The sequence below is a fragment of the Myotis daubentonii genome, chromosome 4, assembly GCF_963259705.1.
Source record: "Myotis daubentonii chromosome 4, mMyoDau2.1, whole genome shotgun sequence".
In the NCBI taxonomy this organism is placed as follows: domain Eukaryota; kingdom Metazoa; phylum Chordata; class Mammalia; order Chiroptera; family Vespertilionidae; genus Myotis; species Myotis daubentonii.
Genome location: NC_081843.1, coordinates 25,867,988 through 25,885,987, shown reverse-complemented (window position 1 = coordinate 25,885,987; position 18,000 = coordinate 25,867,988). Strand labels below are relative to the sequence as shown.

Below are 18,000 nucleotides of genomic sequence, written 5' to 3'. Positions count from 1 at the left end.
ACCAAACCAAGTTACCTGAGTCCTTCCTTTTTTCCTTCCAAAAATCTTTATAATCTTATGCACCAGGCACTTCTGTTAGGCCCTTTGCACACATCACAGCTAATCTATCCCCCCCGCCCCCCCAGTCATTTGGCAAGTGTTAACTCAGTGCCTACTACGTTCCGGAGCTGAACTAGTTACTGGGGGAAAAAGCCAAAAGTCTCCCCATCTTGAGGTCTAACAAGACCAATAAGTAAAGGAGAGAGTTGGAGAGAGTCAGCTTGGCTGTGAAGGCTCATCATGAAAGGATGGAATCAGATGGGGAAGGGTGGTTGGGAAAGGCCTCCGCAGGGAGATGACATCCTTTTGTAATTTGAGACCCAAATACCAAATGCACGTGGCAGGTCATGCACAGCTCAGTGACAAAGGCCAAGCCACAACCCTCCGAGATGCCAAACCAAACAGCAAGCGAGGCCAGGCATGGGGGACAAGGCCTTGACCTGGTCAGAGAAAGTCTGGCAACCTACGCTCGCCACGGTCTTCTTTTTTTTCCTTTTTGGTGGGTGGTGAGGACCATAAAGAGGCGCGGTGTAAACCATGGATGGAGATCTGGGCTCAGATCCCTGCTCTGTCCTTGCTGTGTGAGCTCGGGCAGCTGTCACCACCTCTCTGAGCCTCAGTCTTCTCTTAAGTAAAGTGGGGAGCCTGTGATAGCCGGCAGGCAGGGAAGTTGAGAGGAGTTGGTGCAATCGGGCATGTACAGGACAGATCCCAGTGCCTGGTCCTGGGTTCAAGCTCTGTACGTGGGCATTGATATTAATGATAACCCCATAGTTTGTCAGAATTGGAGGGGACGCAGAGAGAGAGAGAGACTAGCTCCATCACACACAAGGACACAGAAGTACAGAGAGGGGAGCGGTCTGCCCAAAGTCACACAGCAGCTGGCTGTCAGCAGCTGCATCACCACCAACCAGCCTCTCCCTATGACTGAGGAATGCCTGCCTCAGGAGGGGTCCTCTGACTTTCCCGCCTCCCCCTCTGCCACCCTAGCTCTCCCTGTGGCCCCGGGTTATGACCAAGGCCGGGCTCATTTTGCTTCAGGGCGCCTGAGCTTCTATATGTGGAGTCACACAGACAAGGAGTGCCAGGCCCATGGATATCAGCAGGATTCTAAACCAGTCTAAACCAGTCTAAACCACCTAAGGGCTGTTGTGGAAGAAGGGAGGGCTGCATATTGGATCAAAGAGGGCCCGAAGGCAGAGTTGGGATAAAATCCCAGTTCTCTTACTTCTCAGCTATGTGCCCTCGGACAAGTTCACTCTCTGAGCCTTAGTTTCCTCATCTGTGAAATGGGCTTAACACCTGGCTTGCCAGATTCTTAGAAGGACTAGGTCACAGTGATGGCAAACCTATGACACGTGTGTCAGAGGTGACACGCGAACTCATTTTTTTGATTGATTTTTCTTTGTTAAATGGCATTTAAATATATAAAATAAATATCAAAAATATAAGTCTTTGTTTTACTATGGTTGCAAATATCAAAAAATTTCTTTATGTGACACGGCACCAGAGTTAAGTTAGGGTTTTTCAAAATGCTGACACGCCGAGCTCAAAAGGTTCGCCATCACTGGCCTAGGAAGTGCCTGGTGCGTAGACTAGGTGCGCAAAGCATGTGCAGTCCCATCACCATCCATGAGATCTTGGGGCTGCCTTCCTGCCCACTCCGCCCTACCTGCCTGTTTGTCTCATAAGTGGGTGATCTGGGGGATAAGGAAGGGGGTGATCTGGGGGATTGGGAAGGGGGTGATCTGGGGGATTATGAAGTGGATGATCTGGGGGATAAGGAAGGGGGTGATCTGGGGGATAAGGAAGGGGGTGATCTGGGGGATTGGGAAGGGGGTGATCTGGGGGATTGGGAAGTAGGTGATCTGGGAGGTAAGGAAGGGGTGATCTGGGGGATTAGGAAGGGGATGATCTGGGGGATAAGGAAGTGGGTGATCTGGGGGATGAGGAAGGGGGTGATCTGGGGGATGAGGAAGTGGGTGATCTGGGGGATAAGGAAGGGGGTGATCTGGGGGATAAGGAAGTGGGTGATCTGGGGGATAAGGAAGGGGGTGATCTGGGGGATTGGGAAGGGGGTGATCTGGGGGATTGGGAAGGGGGTGATCTGGGGGATTGGGAAGGGGGTGATCTGGAGGATAAGGAAGGGGTGATCTGGGGGATGAGGAAGATCAGGGGAGGAGTGGAGGCCGGATCTGTGCTCACCCACCCCCTGGTTGAGAACGAATCCTGTAATGCTGGGTCCTGCTGCTGACAGCTCAGCTGCCACCCCTGAAAATATGGAAAAGGACTGTCTTCATCCGTTGGGGCCGCTAGCAAAGTACTAGTAGCACAGACTGGGTGGTTTATAAACAACAAAGTTGTCTCACAGTTCTGGAGGCTGGGAGTCCAACATCAAGGCACCAGCAAATTCGGTGTCTGGCAAGGGCCACTTCCTCATTCAGAGACACTGTCCCCTCTGTGTGTCCTCAGATGGCAGAAGGGGCAAGGCCGTTCTCTGGGATCTTTGATAAGGTCACTACTCCCATTCATGAAGGCTCCACCTCAGGATTTAGCACCTCCCAAAGGCCCCATCCCCTAATACCATTGCATTGGGGGTTAGGATTCCAACACATGAACTTGAGGAAACATACTCAGTCCACTCAAGGGCCCAGCGCCATGTCCCTTCTCCCCTAAGGCAAACTGCGGCAGCCGTGTTTAAGAGGAAAGGGAGCCTCCGCCGAGGTGGGGAGCCCACAGAGGCCGAGGCCTTCCTGCAGCCAAGAGCGAGTGTGAGGGGCCCGCTGCTGAGGGCCCTCTGGCAGGCCTTCCGCTCCACCTTCCTCCTGGGGACCCTCAGCCTTGTCATCAGTGACGTCTTCAGGTTCACTGTCCCCAAGCTCCTCAGGTGAGTTCAAGCCTTGGGTGCCTTGCTACGGTTGGCGGTCCTTGGGGTGGGGGGCGGGGGGCGGGGCTTTAGCTCTCCTGCCTCCACCTAGACCTCTGCTCAGGGAAGTGGAGGGTGGGCGAAAGGACACTGAGAAGGACCAGAGCAAATGAGAAGGTGACTGACCTTGGGGAGAGACAGTGAGTGACCACTAACCTGACTGTATCGGTTAGCTTTTGCTGCATAACAAAACACCCCAAAAGTGAAGGGCTTTAAGCCACTTATTTACTTACGATAATGTGGTGAGCAATTCAGTTAGTGCACATGCACCCCAAGTCTGTTCAAATTTTCTTTTATAAGGATACCAATCATACCGAATGAAGGCTCACCGGGGCAGACTCACTTTAACTTATGCAGTTGCATTCTGAGGTGCTGGGGGTTTGGACTTCAACACAGGAATTGTGTGGGGTACAACTCAGCCCACCACAGGTGGGGATAAAAACGTCACTGCTCTTGAGCGGAGCTGCCGCAGCTCGCTTTGAACATTAGCATAGAGAGTGGGGAAATAATTACAGTCCCTTCTGAAAATAAAATCTGCCACACCAGCTGGTCCTCCAAGACCTGGCCAGGCTTGGGCACAGGCAACACCCACGGGTGCCTTCTCTCACCAGCTCTGCCTCCTCCCTCCTTCTCCCGCAAGCCTTTTCCTGGAGTTCATTGGCGATGCCACAGCCCCGGCCTGGAAGGGCTATCTGATCGCGGTGCTGATGTTCCTGGCCGCCTGCCTGCAAACGCTGTTCGAGCAGCAGCACATGTACAGACTCAAGGTGCTGCAGATAAGGCTGCGAACAGCCGTCACTGGCCTGGTGTACAGAAAGGTGAGCCGTGGGGAGAGGCGCGGGCCTTTCCCTTCTCCTCATCCTGTCCTGACCTACATGCAGATGCTCCAGCCAGGAAAGCAGGAGGGGTCACGTCACTGAACTGTTGATATCATCGGTGCCTGAAAACATATTCATTCCTCCGTTAATAGTTGCTTACCCTGCACTCGCACCTCCTTGGTTATTTCTCTAAGGCCCTGCATGATCTGACCCTAGGACCTTTGTGACCTCATCACATCACATCATATGCCTCTTCGTCTCTTGCTCACTCGCTCCAGCCACAAACACAGCAAGCACCCTCCCACCCCAGGGCCTTTGCACTTGCTCTTACCGCTGCCTGGACAAACCTTTATGCAATCAACTCCCTCATGAGGATAAAGGACTAACCTTTGGTCAGTGCAGAAACTAGGTAATAGTGGACTGACAGCCACGTTACCAGGCAGCACGGCTTACGGTAAAAAATGAGCCCTGACCCATTGGTACATTGCATCTGACCTAGAAGTTCCGTTAGGGAACTATGAACACCTGGTGGAAGCCATAGCTCTGGGCTTCTCTCTGTGCAGTGACTCTTGTCCCTTTGGAGGACCCTGGAAGGACCCCCACAAGACTGATGCCATAAGAAACACTGGCTCCTGTGGGGCCTGGAGCGTCTGAGCCAGGGTGATGCTGCCCCCTGTGAGTCTCCTTCTCATACCTGAGCTGCCGCCTGAGGAAGGAGGCGGGTAAAGGGAACGGCTCCTTGGTGGCCACGAGGGTGGCTTTGATGCTGCCCTGCTGCTGTGTTTCAGACCCATGCCCCCTGAGCACACCGGAGCTACGCACGTGGGGCCGGGCCGGTCTTGTGAGTCCACGTGTTGAGTGAGGTGGATTGGAAAACCAAGGGCATTGCCCGTCCCACTCCCCACCCTGAGCAAGGAAGGCCCTCCTCATCTCAGGGCGAGGCCAGACCCCTCACTCTCCTCTCTGAGCTGCCCTAGGAACTGTGTCATCTTATTTTCCGCAGCTGGTGTTTTGTTTTGTCTTTTTTGTTGTTGTTGTTACTTCTCACCTGAGGACATTTTTCCCATTGATTTTTAGAGAGAGTGGAAGGGAGGGAGGAAGGGGAGAAGGAGAGAGAGAGAGAGAGAAACATAGATATGAGAGAGACACATCAATTGGTTGCCTCCTGCACTCACCCCGACCGGGATCAGGGATCGACCTGCCCTTGACTGGAATGAAACCCTTAGATCAGCGGTTCTCAACCTGTGAGTCGCGACCCCTTTGGCAGTCGAACGACCCTTTCACAGGGGTGGCCTAAGACCATCCTGCATATCAGATATTTACATTACGATTCATAACAGTAGAACATTACAGTTATGAAGTAGCAACGAAAATAATTTCATGGTTGGGTCACAACAGGAGGAAATGTATTGAAAGGGCCAGAAGGTTGAGAACCACTGCCTTAGATGCAAGGCTGATGTTCTAACCACACTCCTACCTGCCAGGGCTACATCTAGTGTTTTGACATCTGGGGCTTTATTGATCCTGGAGGGGCTGCCAATTCCTAGAGAAAGTAAACGACTCACCTGAGAGCACACATTTAATACGCAAACCACTGAACCCAGAGCCCACCCCCCAACCCCCATGGATGGGGCTCTCACTTTCTGGGACACTCTCTCCACACACACACACACACACACACACCCTGCCCCGTTCACTCCAGGGCCAGACAGCTAGGCAGGGCTCCCACGCCCCCCAGAGCCTGCTGGGATTGTTGAAGGAAGCCGGCCCTCAGCCTGCTTGCCCTGCCGGGCCTTCCTTCCTGTGACAACCACAGTACAGGCTTCTGCCCGCCTCCCTCCACCCAACCTGGTGCTTCCCTGAGGGGCCCCTCCCAGGATGGCCACCCTCTCCTCTTGAGATCTAGGAGTATCAACACTATCTTGTCAATGACAGTCGTCTCCTGATGTGTGGGCCTTGACTTCCCTGAATAATAAAACCTGGATTTAAAACATTTTTTCGTGGCACTCGTCATAACTGCCATGAAGGAAAGAGCTATGGAAGCCTTGACGTAATCTTGTTCCCCAGCTCAAACTCCACTCCCAGGGGAGCCAGCCCCATTCCCTCCGTTGTCCACAGCTACATTCTCAGTACCCGGCTCAGTGTGAGGCACAGAGTAGGTGCTCAGTAACGACTCAAAGACTTTTGGGAGAATTTCTACCCTCAGTCATTCCCAGTTTATTCCTTCATCCCCTCACTTCTTTCCTCATACATAACACTGAGCATTCAACAGGCAGGAAGGGGGCTGCTGTGGCCCAGGGTTAGGGCGAATTTCCAGGCTGCCAGAGAACCAGGTTGGTATTTGAGAGGCACGTTAAATGCCTGTTGAGCCCGGGTCATAACTTGCTTATCCTGGATTCAAATCCTAGCCTAGTCACTTACAAGCTCTCCGACTTTGGGCAAGGTGGTCAATTTCTCTGTGCCTCAGTTTCCTAAGCTGTAAAATGGGGTTAGTAATTCTGTATGTCTTTGATTCTAGTCTCACTTTTTAAAAATACTTCTGAAATCAAGATGCCTTACATCTTGATTTAATGGGCATTGATTTTTTTTGCTTCATGATACACAAACAGAGAGGGTTTTATTCGTGGCATTTGAAACTGAAATAGGGCAGTACCCGCCCCATGCAACTGTGTGATGTGTTCATCACAGAAAATGGTGACACTGTGTATTGAACACAGTGCCTGCGACATGGTTAGCACTCAGCGAATGGCCACACTGCCGTCACAAATCCAAGGTTTTCATGTATTTTGTGATGGACTATCATGGCTCCAACGCTTTAGGGATTTCAGAGTATTTTCCTCTTTGTCATCTCCCTGGATTCTCACAAAGGCCCTAGGACAGTGATGGTGAACCTATGACACGCGTGTCAGAGGTGACACGCGAACTCATCTTTTTTGGTTGATTTTTCTTTGTTCAATGGCATTTAAATATATAAAATAAATATCAAAAATATAAGTCTTTGTTTTGCTATGGTTGCAAATATCAAAAAATTTCTGTATGTGACACGGCACCAGAGTTAAGTTAGGGTTTTTCCAAATGCTGACACGCCGAGCTCAAACGGTTCACCATCACACTGCCTTAGGAGATTGGCTTAGGGATTTTTATTAGCTCACGTTAGAGATGAGTGAACGGAGGCTCAGGTGCTGAAGGAATCTGCCTCAATCAGCCAGGATCAGTCTTAGACCCAGACCCCACCCCCCTCCCTGCGCCTGGGGCCTCCCTGCCTTCCCCCCACCCCCATCGCCAGACTTTCCCTCAGATTCAGGTCTCCTTCCTCCTGCCTTACCCAGGTCCTGGCTCTGTCCAGCGGCTCCAAAAAGACCAGCGCAGTTGGGGACGTGGTCAACCTGGTGTCTGTGGACGTGCAGCGGCTGACGGAGAGCGTCGTCTACGTCAATGGGCTGTGGCTGCCGCTCGTTTGGATCATCGTCTGCTTTGTTTATCTCTGGCAGGTGTGCTGGGCAGAGGGCGCTGGGATCTGAGCTGAATCCTACCTCCTCCTCCTCCTCCTCCTCCTCCTCCTCCTCCTCCTCCTCTTCCTCCTCCTCTTCCTCCTCCTCCTCCTCCTCCTCCTCCTCCTCCTCCTCCTCCTCCTCCTCCTCCTCCTCCTCTTCCTCCTCCTCTTCCTCCTCCTCCTCCTCCTCCTCCTCCTCCTCCTCCTCCTCCTCCTCCTCCTCCTCCTCCTCCTCCTTCTCTTCCCTTATTCCTGTCTCCATCTGCACACTGTGGGCTAAAATGAGCAAAGTCTTAGACAAGGATGGCCTTTCCTTGACCTTGGGCAGGATGCTCATCCTCTCTGGGCCTCGGTTTCCTCATCTGTAAAATACTGATGATAATGACGACACTGACGCCTCTTGGGTACGCTATCTGGGTACTGGGGTAGCGAGGAGACAGATTAAGCCTGCTTGAAGTTACTAGTAACACTGGCGCACCAGCACCAGCAGCAAAAAAGGCAAAACATTTTAGGGGAAAGAATTTGCTACCTGGTTTTCAAAAACCATAAAGTGACCCCGTGGCAAAAAAAAAACCTGATTTTAAATCAGTTTCTCAAACTTCCTTTCATCTAGTTTGTGGTATAGGATTTTCTTTCTTTCTTTCTTTCTTTCTTTCTTTCTTTCTTTCTTTCTTTCTTTCTTTCTTTCTTTCTTTCTTCCTTCCTTCCTTCCTTCCTTCTTTCCTTCCTTCCTTCCTTCCTTCCTTCCTTCCTTCCTTCCTTCCTTCCTTTCTTTCTTCTTTTTTTCTTTCCCTTCCTTCTTTCCTTCCTCTCTCTCTCTCTCTCTCTCTCTCTCTCTCTCTCTCTCTCTCTCTCTTTCTTTCTTTTAATTAAAATCACAGACCTTGGAGTGGGACTGCCTGGGTTCAAAGCCTGCTTTTACTACTTGCCACTTATAAACCTTGTACAAATGGAACAGCCCGTCGGTGCCCCATTTCCTCGTCTGTAAGGTGAGAATCATAGTAAACAACAGTGCCCCTGGCCTTGATGTTGAGTCTGAACTGAGCTGATGCCTGTGTGCACTTAGACAGGGCCTGGCACACAGCTGTATTCTGCAGGCATCGGCTCATATTATTAATTATGCAAGGAGGCGGAGGTGGGGCAGTTCATCTGAAGATCTTCCTCCAGCTCGGCTCCAGGTGCAAGGTTCACACTCTTTTCTGTGAAGGACCAAATTGTAACTATTTTAGACGTTGGATTCCATGTGGTCGCTCTCAAAACTATTCAACTCTGCCCTTCGAATGCCAAAGCGGCCGCAGACAACACTAAGCAGGGAGACAAGGCGGAGCTCCAGGGGGCCTGATTAGGAACACTGAAATTTGAATTTTGTGTAATTTTCACACATCCCTAAATATTATTTTTCTTTTCATTTTTTCAACCACTTAAAAATGTAAAAACCATTACTTTTTTTTTTTTTTTTTTTGTACAACTCACAGGCTATATGAAAGCAAGTGGAGGGCCCTGGGCCATGTGCCATAGTTGGTAGGACCCTGGGTGGGTGTCCAGTGGCATATTGGTTGTGAGTGAGTGTGGAATAGTCCCAAATGCCACCTACTGTGTGCTATCATCATTACTGGTCCCCTACTTCGGTTTCCACAGACCTGTAGGGCAGGGGCCAGAACCTTTCTGACTTGGTACCTGGTATTCCAGGCCTAGCACACAGTAGGTCCTTATCAAGTACACATAGGGCACTTCAAACAGTTCCTGATGTGCACTACATAGATGTTAGCTGTTGTGATAGGAATATGGGGAGGGGGAGGAGGACACAGAGAAATACAAGGCAACTGAGTAGGCCGACCCATGACCCAAGTGAACCTACAGGCAACACACCCATCACTTCCTGGCCTGCTCAGAGGATCACCCTGAGATCCTAGTTAAGGAGGGGTAGGCATTGGGGTGGCAATAGTTAGCATGTGTAGCATTTTTGCCAATTGATACCATTTTATCAGAGAGTGTTTGACCTTCTATCAACGTTTTAGTATTTTCCCAACACTGGCTCTGACGGCTGGCATTTGCCTTCTGGCACTTGTCTATTTAGCCACTGGGTGGCACTATTGCTACATAAATGAAACAAACTGGCTGGTTTGGTCGTCAGGGGAATTTCCAAAACTATTTTTTGGCTAATAGGAGAAACCAAGGCCCCCAGGCTGGAGGGAGGGTGAGGCTTGTCTAGAGAATGGGCCCAAATGAGCTCAGAAGGAATCTCAAAAAAGGCACAGCCACTTACAGATCATTCCTTCTACTCCGCCCCCCCCCCCCCATTTTCCCTGTGGAGAAACCAGAGCTGAAAGGGAACGCAACTGTCCCAAAGTCACAGAGCTGGGGGTGGGGGTGGGGACGGCCAGACAAAACACAGGTGTCCAGTTAAATATACATTTTAGATACACTGAATAATTTCTTAGTATAAGGATGTCCCAAATATCCCATGGGACCACCTTATACTAAAAACGTATTCACTCTGTATCTGAAATCCTCATGTAACCGGGCAGGTGTCCTCTATGTTTATTTGCTAAGTCTGGCAACCCTTGTGAAATGAAGACTCGGGTGATAATGGATTGTATGACTCGAGCACTTAGCTTAGATGTGGGCACAGCTCTATTCCCATTTTACAGATGAGGAAACTGCTTCTTAGGGAGGGTAAGTCATGTGCCCAAGGCCACACTGGTGAGTGTCAGAGTCAGGATTTGAACCCAAATCCCGATCCCAGAGGTCTGACTTCGCCATCCTGACCAGGTGCACCTCGCCCCGCCCCCCCCCCCCCCCCCCGTTGTGTGCAGTACGTCTTTTCTTCCCCCTCATGTACAAGGTGTCTCCTTCTAGGTGTCTGTCCCATGATCCTGGTCTCCATGACCCGCTAGCTGCCCTCACCAGACCCCCTGCCACCCCCCTGCCTTCAGAACCAAGTGTGAGCCTCCAACCCCAGCCGCTGGTGCTGACCAGGTCCCTCCGAGTCTACAGCTGAGCTCCTGCAGGAATCTCGTGACCTCCTCCCTCTGTCTCCAGCTTCTAGGACCCTCTGCCCTCACCGCCGTCACTGTCTTCCTGAGCCTCCTCCCTCTGAATTTCTTCATCACCAAGAAGAGGAACCACTATCAGGTTTGGTCATTGACAGGGAAATGGGAGGAGGGCCTGCAGGGGAATGGGGGAGGGGGTGCGCCTGGCATTGCCGGCCATGGTCTGAGCCTTTCAGCCACTCGGACCCGTGTCCCCACGGCCCCCATCTCGGTGGATGGCAGCTCTGTCCCTCCAGCATCCAGGCCACAAATAACTCCGGGCTGGTGTTCACGCCTCTCTTTCACTCACATCCCAGGCGTCAGCTCCTTTGGTTGAAATTGCATCCAGAATGTTCCTCCTCCATACCCAGCCTCTCCAACTCCACTGTCTCTCACCTAGGTCGCTGCAGGGACCCCGCCCCCCCTGTGGAGTCCCCACTTCTGGCCTCACCCCCACCTAGGCCTCTTCACACACCAGCCAGGGGGGCCTCCCTCCCATTTCCCTCAGAGTCAAAGCCAAGACCCTGCCGTGGCCCTCTGCCCCCTGTGAGGTGGCCTCATCACCTCCTGCCCCTTGCTCGTGCCCTCCCTGGGATCCTCAAACCTGCCCAGCTCCTGCCACAGGGCCTTTGCACTGGCTGTGCCCTGTGCCTGAACACCCTCATCCAGGGGTCAGGTCTCCTCCCTCCCCTCCCTGAAGTCTGGGCAGCCCCTCCCCCTCCTGCAGCTCGGCTCCGTGGCCTGTGCTGTTTCATTCCATAGCTCTCGTCACCTAACCTGCCCTAGGACACACCTAGTTCTTCCATTTATTGTCTATCTGTGTCCTAATGAAAGTTTCCCAGGAGTAGGGAATGCTCGTTGATGCAGTCTCAGCTTTTAGAATACGCTGTCATAGGTGTCCAATACATTCTTGGAGCCCGAGCCGGTTTGGCTCAGTGGATAGAGCATCGGCCTGTGAACTGAAGGGTCCTGGGTTTGATTCTGGTCCAGGGCACATGGCCAGGGGTTGTGGGCTCTATCCCTAGTAGGGGACGTGCAGGAGGCAGCCGATTGATGATTTTCTCTCTCATCATTGATGTTTCTCTCTGTCCCTCTCCCTTCCTCTCTGAAATCAATAAAAATATATTTAAAAAATACATTCTTGGAAGCAAGGGGGGAGGGAGGGAGGAAGAAGAAGGAAAAAAAGGGAGGGAGGGTGGGAGGGAGGGAGGGAAAAAGGGAGGGAGGGAGGGTGGGAGGGAGGGAGAGAGGGAGGGAGGGTGCTGTCTGGCCTCCTCTAAGACATGGTCCACACAGCTGCCCCTCTAACGATGCCCCTCAAAGGTGAAACCCAGTGGCCCCACCTCCACTGCCTGACCTCCTAGTCCCAGCATGATCCAGGCCACCTCTCCTTCTTAGTCCACCCCCCCCGCCCCCGCCACACACACACCCTCCTCTGACCTCACTGGATGTCCTCCAAGTCATGCTGTCCCCTCCATCTTCCCCTGCCCACCCACCCACCGTAGCTCATATGTCACCCCCACCTCCAGGAAGCCTTCCCGGTGGCACCGTGTCGGCCGGTTCAGGTCCCCGCCTCTGTTTCCAGCGCATCGGGGCCTCCTTGGTTATGGTACAGCATCCCCTGTGAGGAAGGCAGAAGCAGGGGGACAAAGGGAGATGACGGGGCTTGGGCCAGGACTGTGGGGACGCAGATGCTGAGAGGCAGACAGCTTGGGGCCTGGTTTGAATCAGCAGGATTTGCTGAAGGGGTGGTGTGGCTACTGGGAAGGAAAGCTCTAGACTTGTCCCTGTGCTCTCCTCTCTCTCCCCTCTGGTCCCAGGAAGAGCAAATGAGGCAGAAGGACTCCCGGGCACGGCTCACCAGCTGCCTCCTCCGAAACATGAAGGCAGTCAAGTGCCACGGCTGGGAGGGGGCCTTTCTGGAGAGAGTCCTGCGCATCCGGGGCCAGGAGCTGGGCGCCCTGAGGACCTCTGGACTCCTCTTCTCTGTGTCTCTGGTGTCCTTCCAACTGTCCACGTTTCTGGTGACGTCACCCTGGTCTCCCTGCAGAGTGTGGGCTGGGGGAAGGGTGTTGGGGGAGGGGGGTGAGGTAAGTGGAGCCCTCGAATCCTGGAGCCTCTTTGCAGACCGCCCTTCCTGGATCCTGCTCTCGCTCAGGGGTCCCGGCTGATTAGCCAATCAGTCAGATCATTCCCCGAATGCGGCAGTGTCTGGGGAAGGCCTGTCGTTCTCCTGAAAGTTCGAGTCTTCCGAAATTGTCGCTTCTACTGCTGTGGGGAATTGGTGACAAGTGCAGGCAGCTGCAGAGATGGAACCCCAAGTTCACCCTGCTGCCCCCTGCTCCCCACCCCCAACACACACTGGGCACAGTGCCTGTCCTGTCTTTTTCCAGTTGATTTCACAAATTCCTGCCAGATTGGCCTTCTAAAGCATGGCTTTGACTGCAATCACAACATTGCAGTCAAACCCACCATGACTCACTGCTGTGTCCGGAATAAAATTCAAACCATAAAACATTCAAGGCTGGTGACAAGTGGGCCTTAACCACTGTGTCCAGAAGGATCTAGAATCCCAGGGGCCATTTGCCAGGACACCAGATGTCATCAACACAAACAACACTCAGAACTGCAAGTGCCATCACTTAGAACCACGAGGGCTCCCCCAAAGGATCACTCAGTCACCATCACGACAAGTGACCGTGAAAGTGATCAACTCTGACTAAGCATCACATAAGTGACCATCACACCAAGTGACTTCTAGAGCCAGCACATCACCAGCCTCTAGAACTGAACCGTCACACCAAGTGGCTTCTAGAACCAACACATCACCAGCCTCTAGAACTGAACCGTCACACCAAGTGGCTTCTAGAACCAACACATCACCAGCCTCTAGAACTGAACCGTCACACCAAGTGGCTTCTAGAACCAACACATCACCAGCCTCTAGAACTGAACCGTCACACCAAGTGGCTTCTAGAACCAACACATCACCAGCCTCTAGAACTGAACCGTCACACCAAGTGGCTTCTAGAACCAACACATCACCAGCATCTAGAACTGAACCATCACACCAAGTGACTTCTAGAGCCAACACATCACCAGCATCTAGAACTGAACTGTCACACCAAGCGACTTCTAGAACCACAAATGCCACTGATACCTAGAGCCCTCAAGTGCTGCCACTACTTACTACTTTCACAGACTTGCTATTTTCCAAGGGTTTCTCAAATCACAAGTCCCACCCACATCTGGAACCACAAACTTCTACACGATGGAGAATGGTGGTATCCCCCAATGCCTGGAATCCAGAGTTTCTGATACCTACTGGCAATCGGGCCGTGTACGCACTCCCTTCATCAGTAGCAGAATTTGGGGGGAGATCCGCGTTTAGGGGCCATATGGACCCCTGGAGAGGCCACAGCTGGCATAGGTGTCCCTGGCCACACTCATGGAAGCTCATGCCACCCCGTGTCTCACCCAGGTGGCACTGGTGGTGTTTACTGTCCATACTCTGGTGACCGAGGAGAATGCCATGGACGCCGAGAAAGCCTTTGTGACCCTCACGGTTCTCAACATCCTCAACAAGGCCCAGGCTTTCCTGCCCTTTTCCATCCACTCCGTTGTCCAGGTGAGGCAGGGGGAGGGAGGCGGCTTGGAGGAGCCTTGCAGGGGTGTGCCCGGTCTCCATGCACCCACCATCCGTGGAGGCGGAGGAGGAGGAGGAGGAGGAGGAGGAGGAGGAGGAGGAGGAGGAGGAGGAGGAGGGGAGGAGGGGAGGGAGTGAGAAAGGGGATGAATCAGAGCAGCAAACAGGGAGGGAAGGGGCAGAGGCTACCGCAGAAGGTGTCAGCAGACATCCTCAAAATACACAGCCTCACCAATCCAGCAATCTCACATGCATGGATTCATTTTGGTTCCCTTTTTACACAAAGCAATTTTATCTTATTTCTCTTCTTTACGGACTCTACTCATGTTGTGCCTCCTTGGGGGTGATGAAAAGGAGACAGCAGTTGCCTGGCTGAGCCATCCCTATTTATTTATTTATTTATTTATTTATTTATTTATTTATTTATTTATTTATTTATTTATTATTTAATCTTCACTCAAGGATATTTTTCCATTGTTTTTTTTTTTTTTTTAAAGATTGGAAGAGAGAGAGAAAGACAGAGAGAAATATTGATGTGAGAGAAACACATTGATTGGTTGTCTCCTGCACAAGTGCCGACCAGGGCCTGGGCTGGGGAGGAGCTTTCAACCGAGGTACCTGCCCTTGACCAGAATCGAACCTGGGACCCTTTGGTCCGCAGGTTGATGCTCTATCCACTGAACCAAACCGGCTTGGGCCATCCCTCTTTAAATGGCTCCCTTTGACCTTCCCAAGGAAGGGTTTGGGGTTGGGAGCAGAGGGCACCCCCAGTTGGACAAGGCTTAGAATCGTTCCTGATATTGGCCTGCTGATGCTGTCTTCCAGGGTGTAGCCTGCAGAATGGCAGCTCCATCTACCAATTATGTGAATTAGGAGCAAGGAGGGGGGAGGGCACCACCACCATCACTGTCACCACCCTCATGAACATCATTTTTGTCACCTAAAAAGCTTTGGCCCTAGCGAATAGAGCGTTGGCCTGGGGACTGAATGGTTCCGGGTTCAATTCCGGTCAAAGGCACGTACCTCAGTTACAGGCGCCTCCCGGGCTGGGCCCTGGTCAGGGCACGTGCAGAAGGCAACCAATTGGTGTGTTTCTCTCACATTGATGTTTCTCTGTCTTTCCCTCTCTCTTCCACTCTCTTAAAAAAAATCAATGGAAAAATATCCTGGGGTGAGGATTAACAAACAAAACAAAACAAAACAAAACAAAACAAAACAAAAGCTTTGTACTAATCTTCGTACTAATGCCGTGCAAGTGAGCAAAGCTTGTAGACAGGAAGCTTTTCCCACCCTCTTGAGACATCCAGTACCCAAAGCCTGAGTTCTTTTATTTTTATGTTTTCTATTTTTTGTTAATTCTTACCTGAGGATATTTTTTCCATTGATTTTTAGAGAAAATGGAAGAGAGAGAGAGAGAGAGAGAGAGAGAGAGATGTGAGAGAGACACATCGATTGGTTGCCTCCCGCATGTGCTCCTACCCACCAGGGAGGGGAGGGAACCTGCAACCCAGGTACGTGCCCTTGACCAGGAACCTGCCGCCCTTTGGTGCGGGGCCGATGCTCTAGCCGCTGACCCGCACTGACCGGTGGCAGCCTCAGTTCTTTTTCTGCGCTTCGGCACGGGTGACCCGAGCTCTGTTTTCCCCAGTCCCGGGTGTCCTTCGACCGCCTGGCCGCCTTCCTCTGCCTGGAAGAAGTTGACCCTGAGGCTGTGGTTTGGAGTCCCTCCAGAGGCTGTGAGTGCTGGGTTCAGCAGGAGGGGCCTGGGAGGGATGAGGGTCTCAGCAGGATGCCAGGGCCACACTCAAGCCAGTGAGAAGCAGGGCAATTGGTTCAGCGGGAGAGGTTTCGGGCTGCCTCTGGGGGGCGGTGCCTGGGGGCTCTCTGGGACAAGGAGGCCAGCCGGGAGCCTCTGGTGTAACGGGCCTTTTATGCCTGCAGCTGCCAGGGAGGATTGCATCAGTGTGCGAGAAGGTACCTTTGCTTGGTCCCGGGAGAGCCCGCCCTGCCTACACAGGTACAGAGGGGCTTCCCTGGTAGCTACCTTCCGCTGACAGGGAGAAAGCGCACTTCCTACGTGAGAGATGGTGCGGGTTTGCAGCCCGGGGCTGGAGGGTGGGTGAGCCTGGGCTGGTGTGCTGCCAGGGACCTCCCAGGAGCAGCCCTGTCAGAGAGTCTCAGAAAACAAGAGCTCCTGCAGATGCGGGGACGGGGCATCCATGCCTTCCTGTCAGGGAGGAGGCAGCCTCTGCTCCCCAGTCTGGACAAGATGACACGAGAGTCCTGGCCAAGAAGAGCCCTGGCCTGGTCAGCCATGCCTGCTTCGGTCCCTCCTGTGTCAGTCCCTACATCATCGTCACCTCTAGCCTCCAACTCTTTGGCTAGGTCTTTGTAGCAGAAGACCCCAGTCAGCCCCCAAAGTCCCTATGAAGGGAATTAAAATGCCCTGGCCAGGATCTGTCGATTGTCATTTGCTCACTTCATAGTGTTTATTGAGCACTTACTATGTGCCAGACCCTGTTTTAGGCACTAGGGATAAAGTGAACAAACCAGAAAGGACCCTGCACCCTTGGGGCTGACATTCTGATGAGGGGGCCACGCAAATGAGAAATCAGCGGGAGGTGACAGAATGTGGTGTTGACAGGGTCCTGAGTAGTGAGAGAAGGCCTGGCATTTAAACTGAGATCATAATGAAGGGAAGAAATGAGCCTTGCACACGCCTGAGAGGAGAGCTTCCTAAGCAGTGGAAACAGCATGTACAAAGGTCCTGGGGCAGGAGTATGCCTAGACCCAGGTGCCTTCACCTCATCATATTAGCCTTCGGGGTTGGATAACTCTGTGAGGGGGCTGTCCTGTGTATTGTGGGATGTTTAACAGGACCCCCGTTATTCACCCTCTAAATACTAGCAGCAACCCTCCCCTCAGGTGTGATAACTCAAAATATCTTTAGGCATCACCTAATGACACCTTGGGGGGCACAATGTCCCCCGGTTGTGTTTGAGAAACGAGGTCAGTGTGGCTGACGCAGGGCAGCAGGAGGCTGTGCACCTTTCAAGACCGTCAGAGCCCTGCATGCCACGGGAACTGGTGGAGGGCTTCAGCAGGGGACTGTCGTGATCTAACTCGGGTTTTAACTCCAGCCTCTTTGGCCCTTGGGTGGAGAATGAACAGGGGCAGGGGCCAAGGGCAGAAGCAGGAGGAGCAGTAAGGAGCCTATTGTAGTGACTGAATCAAGACATGATGCTGGTTAAATCCTCCTGCCACAATAAACTCTGTGTGTGTACGCATGTGCATGCATATGTGTGCACGTGTGAGAGCATGTTTGTTTACATGTGCAGGCATTTGCGGGTGTCTGGATGTGCGCATGCATCGTGTGTGTGTACATGTATATGCATTTGTGCACAGTGTGGTGTTAGATGCGCACACATGCATGCACGTGTGAACATACATTTATTTAGATATGCGTGCACGTGTGTGTGTGCATGTGCGCGTACATTGTGGTGTTATGTGTGTGGATGTGCATGTATGTGTTCCCATGCACATACATGGGCTATAATGGCTGCTTGCGTAGCCAGGCAAGGATTAGGAGAAGGCAGGACTGCCCCTGAACGTCCTCTTAGCAGCCTCCTGGATGAAGCACCAGTGGGAAAGCCTCGCTGTGCCTGGGGTTCACCAATTCCGCACAGACTCAGGCTGGGCCTACCCAGGATGCGTCTCCCCTCAGGATAAACCTCAGCGTGCCACAGGGCTGCCTGCTGGCTGTGGTCGGTCCCGTGGGGGCAGGGAAGTCCTCTCTGCTCTCCGCACTCCTCGGGGAGCTGTCAAAGGTGGAGGGGACTGTGAACATCAAGGTGAGGCCACACCCCCTGCCTTTCTGCTAGAATGTGCCCCCCCCCCCCCCCCCCCCCGCCTAGAGCCCTCCATGCCCCTCCCCCTCCTCTCCATTTCCTCTCTCCACCTTCCACCACCAGCAATAGCCTGGCGCCAGCTATTCCTCCATAACCGCTCCTGCCTCCATCCCCAGTGGCCTCATTGCCACAGTGAGT

General features: G+C 52.6%; 1 protein-coding gene across 4 annotated transcripts in view; it reads left to right on the top strand.

Moving 5' to 3' along the window:
- The window catches only part of ABCC6 (ATP binding cassette subfamily C member 6), a 50,647-nt gene that overhangs the window by 11,661 nt on the left and 20,986 nt on the right, over positions 1-18,000 (top strand). For all 4 annotated transcript variants that reach the window (XM_059693283.1, XM_059693282.1, XM_059693285.1 and 1 more), the window contains 9 exons: positions 2,717-2,926; positions 3,606-3,783; positions 7,113-7,274; positions 10,319-10,411; positions 12,129-12,332; positions 13,790-13,936; positions 15,603-15,690; positions 15,896-15,971; positions 17,679-17,805. In XM_059693283.1, the coding sequence (XP_059549266.1) occupies positions 2,717-2,926; positions 3,606-3,783; positions 7,113-7,274; positions 10,319-10,411; positions 12,129-12,332; positions 13,790-13,936; positions 15,603-15,690; positions 15,896-15,971; positions 17,679-17,805 (1,285 nt within the window). The remainder of the gene's footprint in view (positions 1-2,716; positions 2,927-3,605; positions 3,784-7,112; positions 7,275-10,318; positions 10,412-12,128; positions 12,333-13,789; positions 13,937-15,602; positions 15,691-15,895; positions 15,972-17,678; positions 17,806-18,000) is intronic.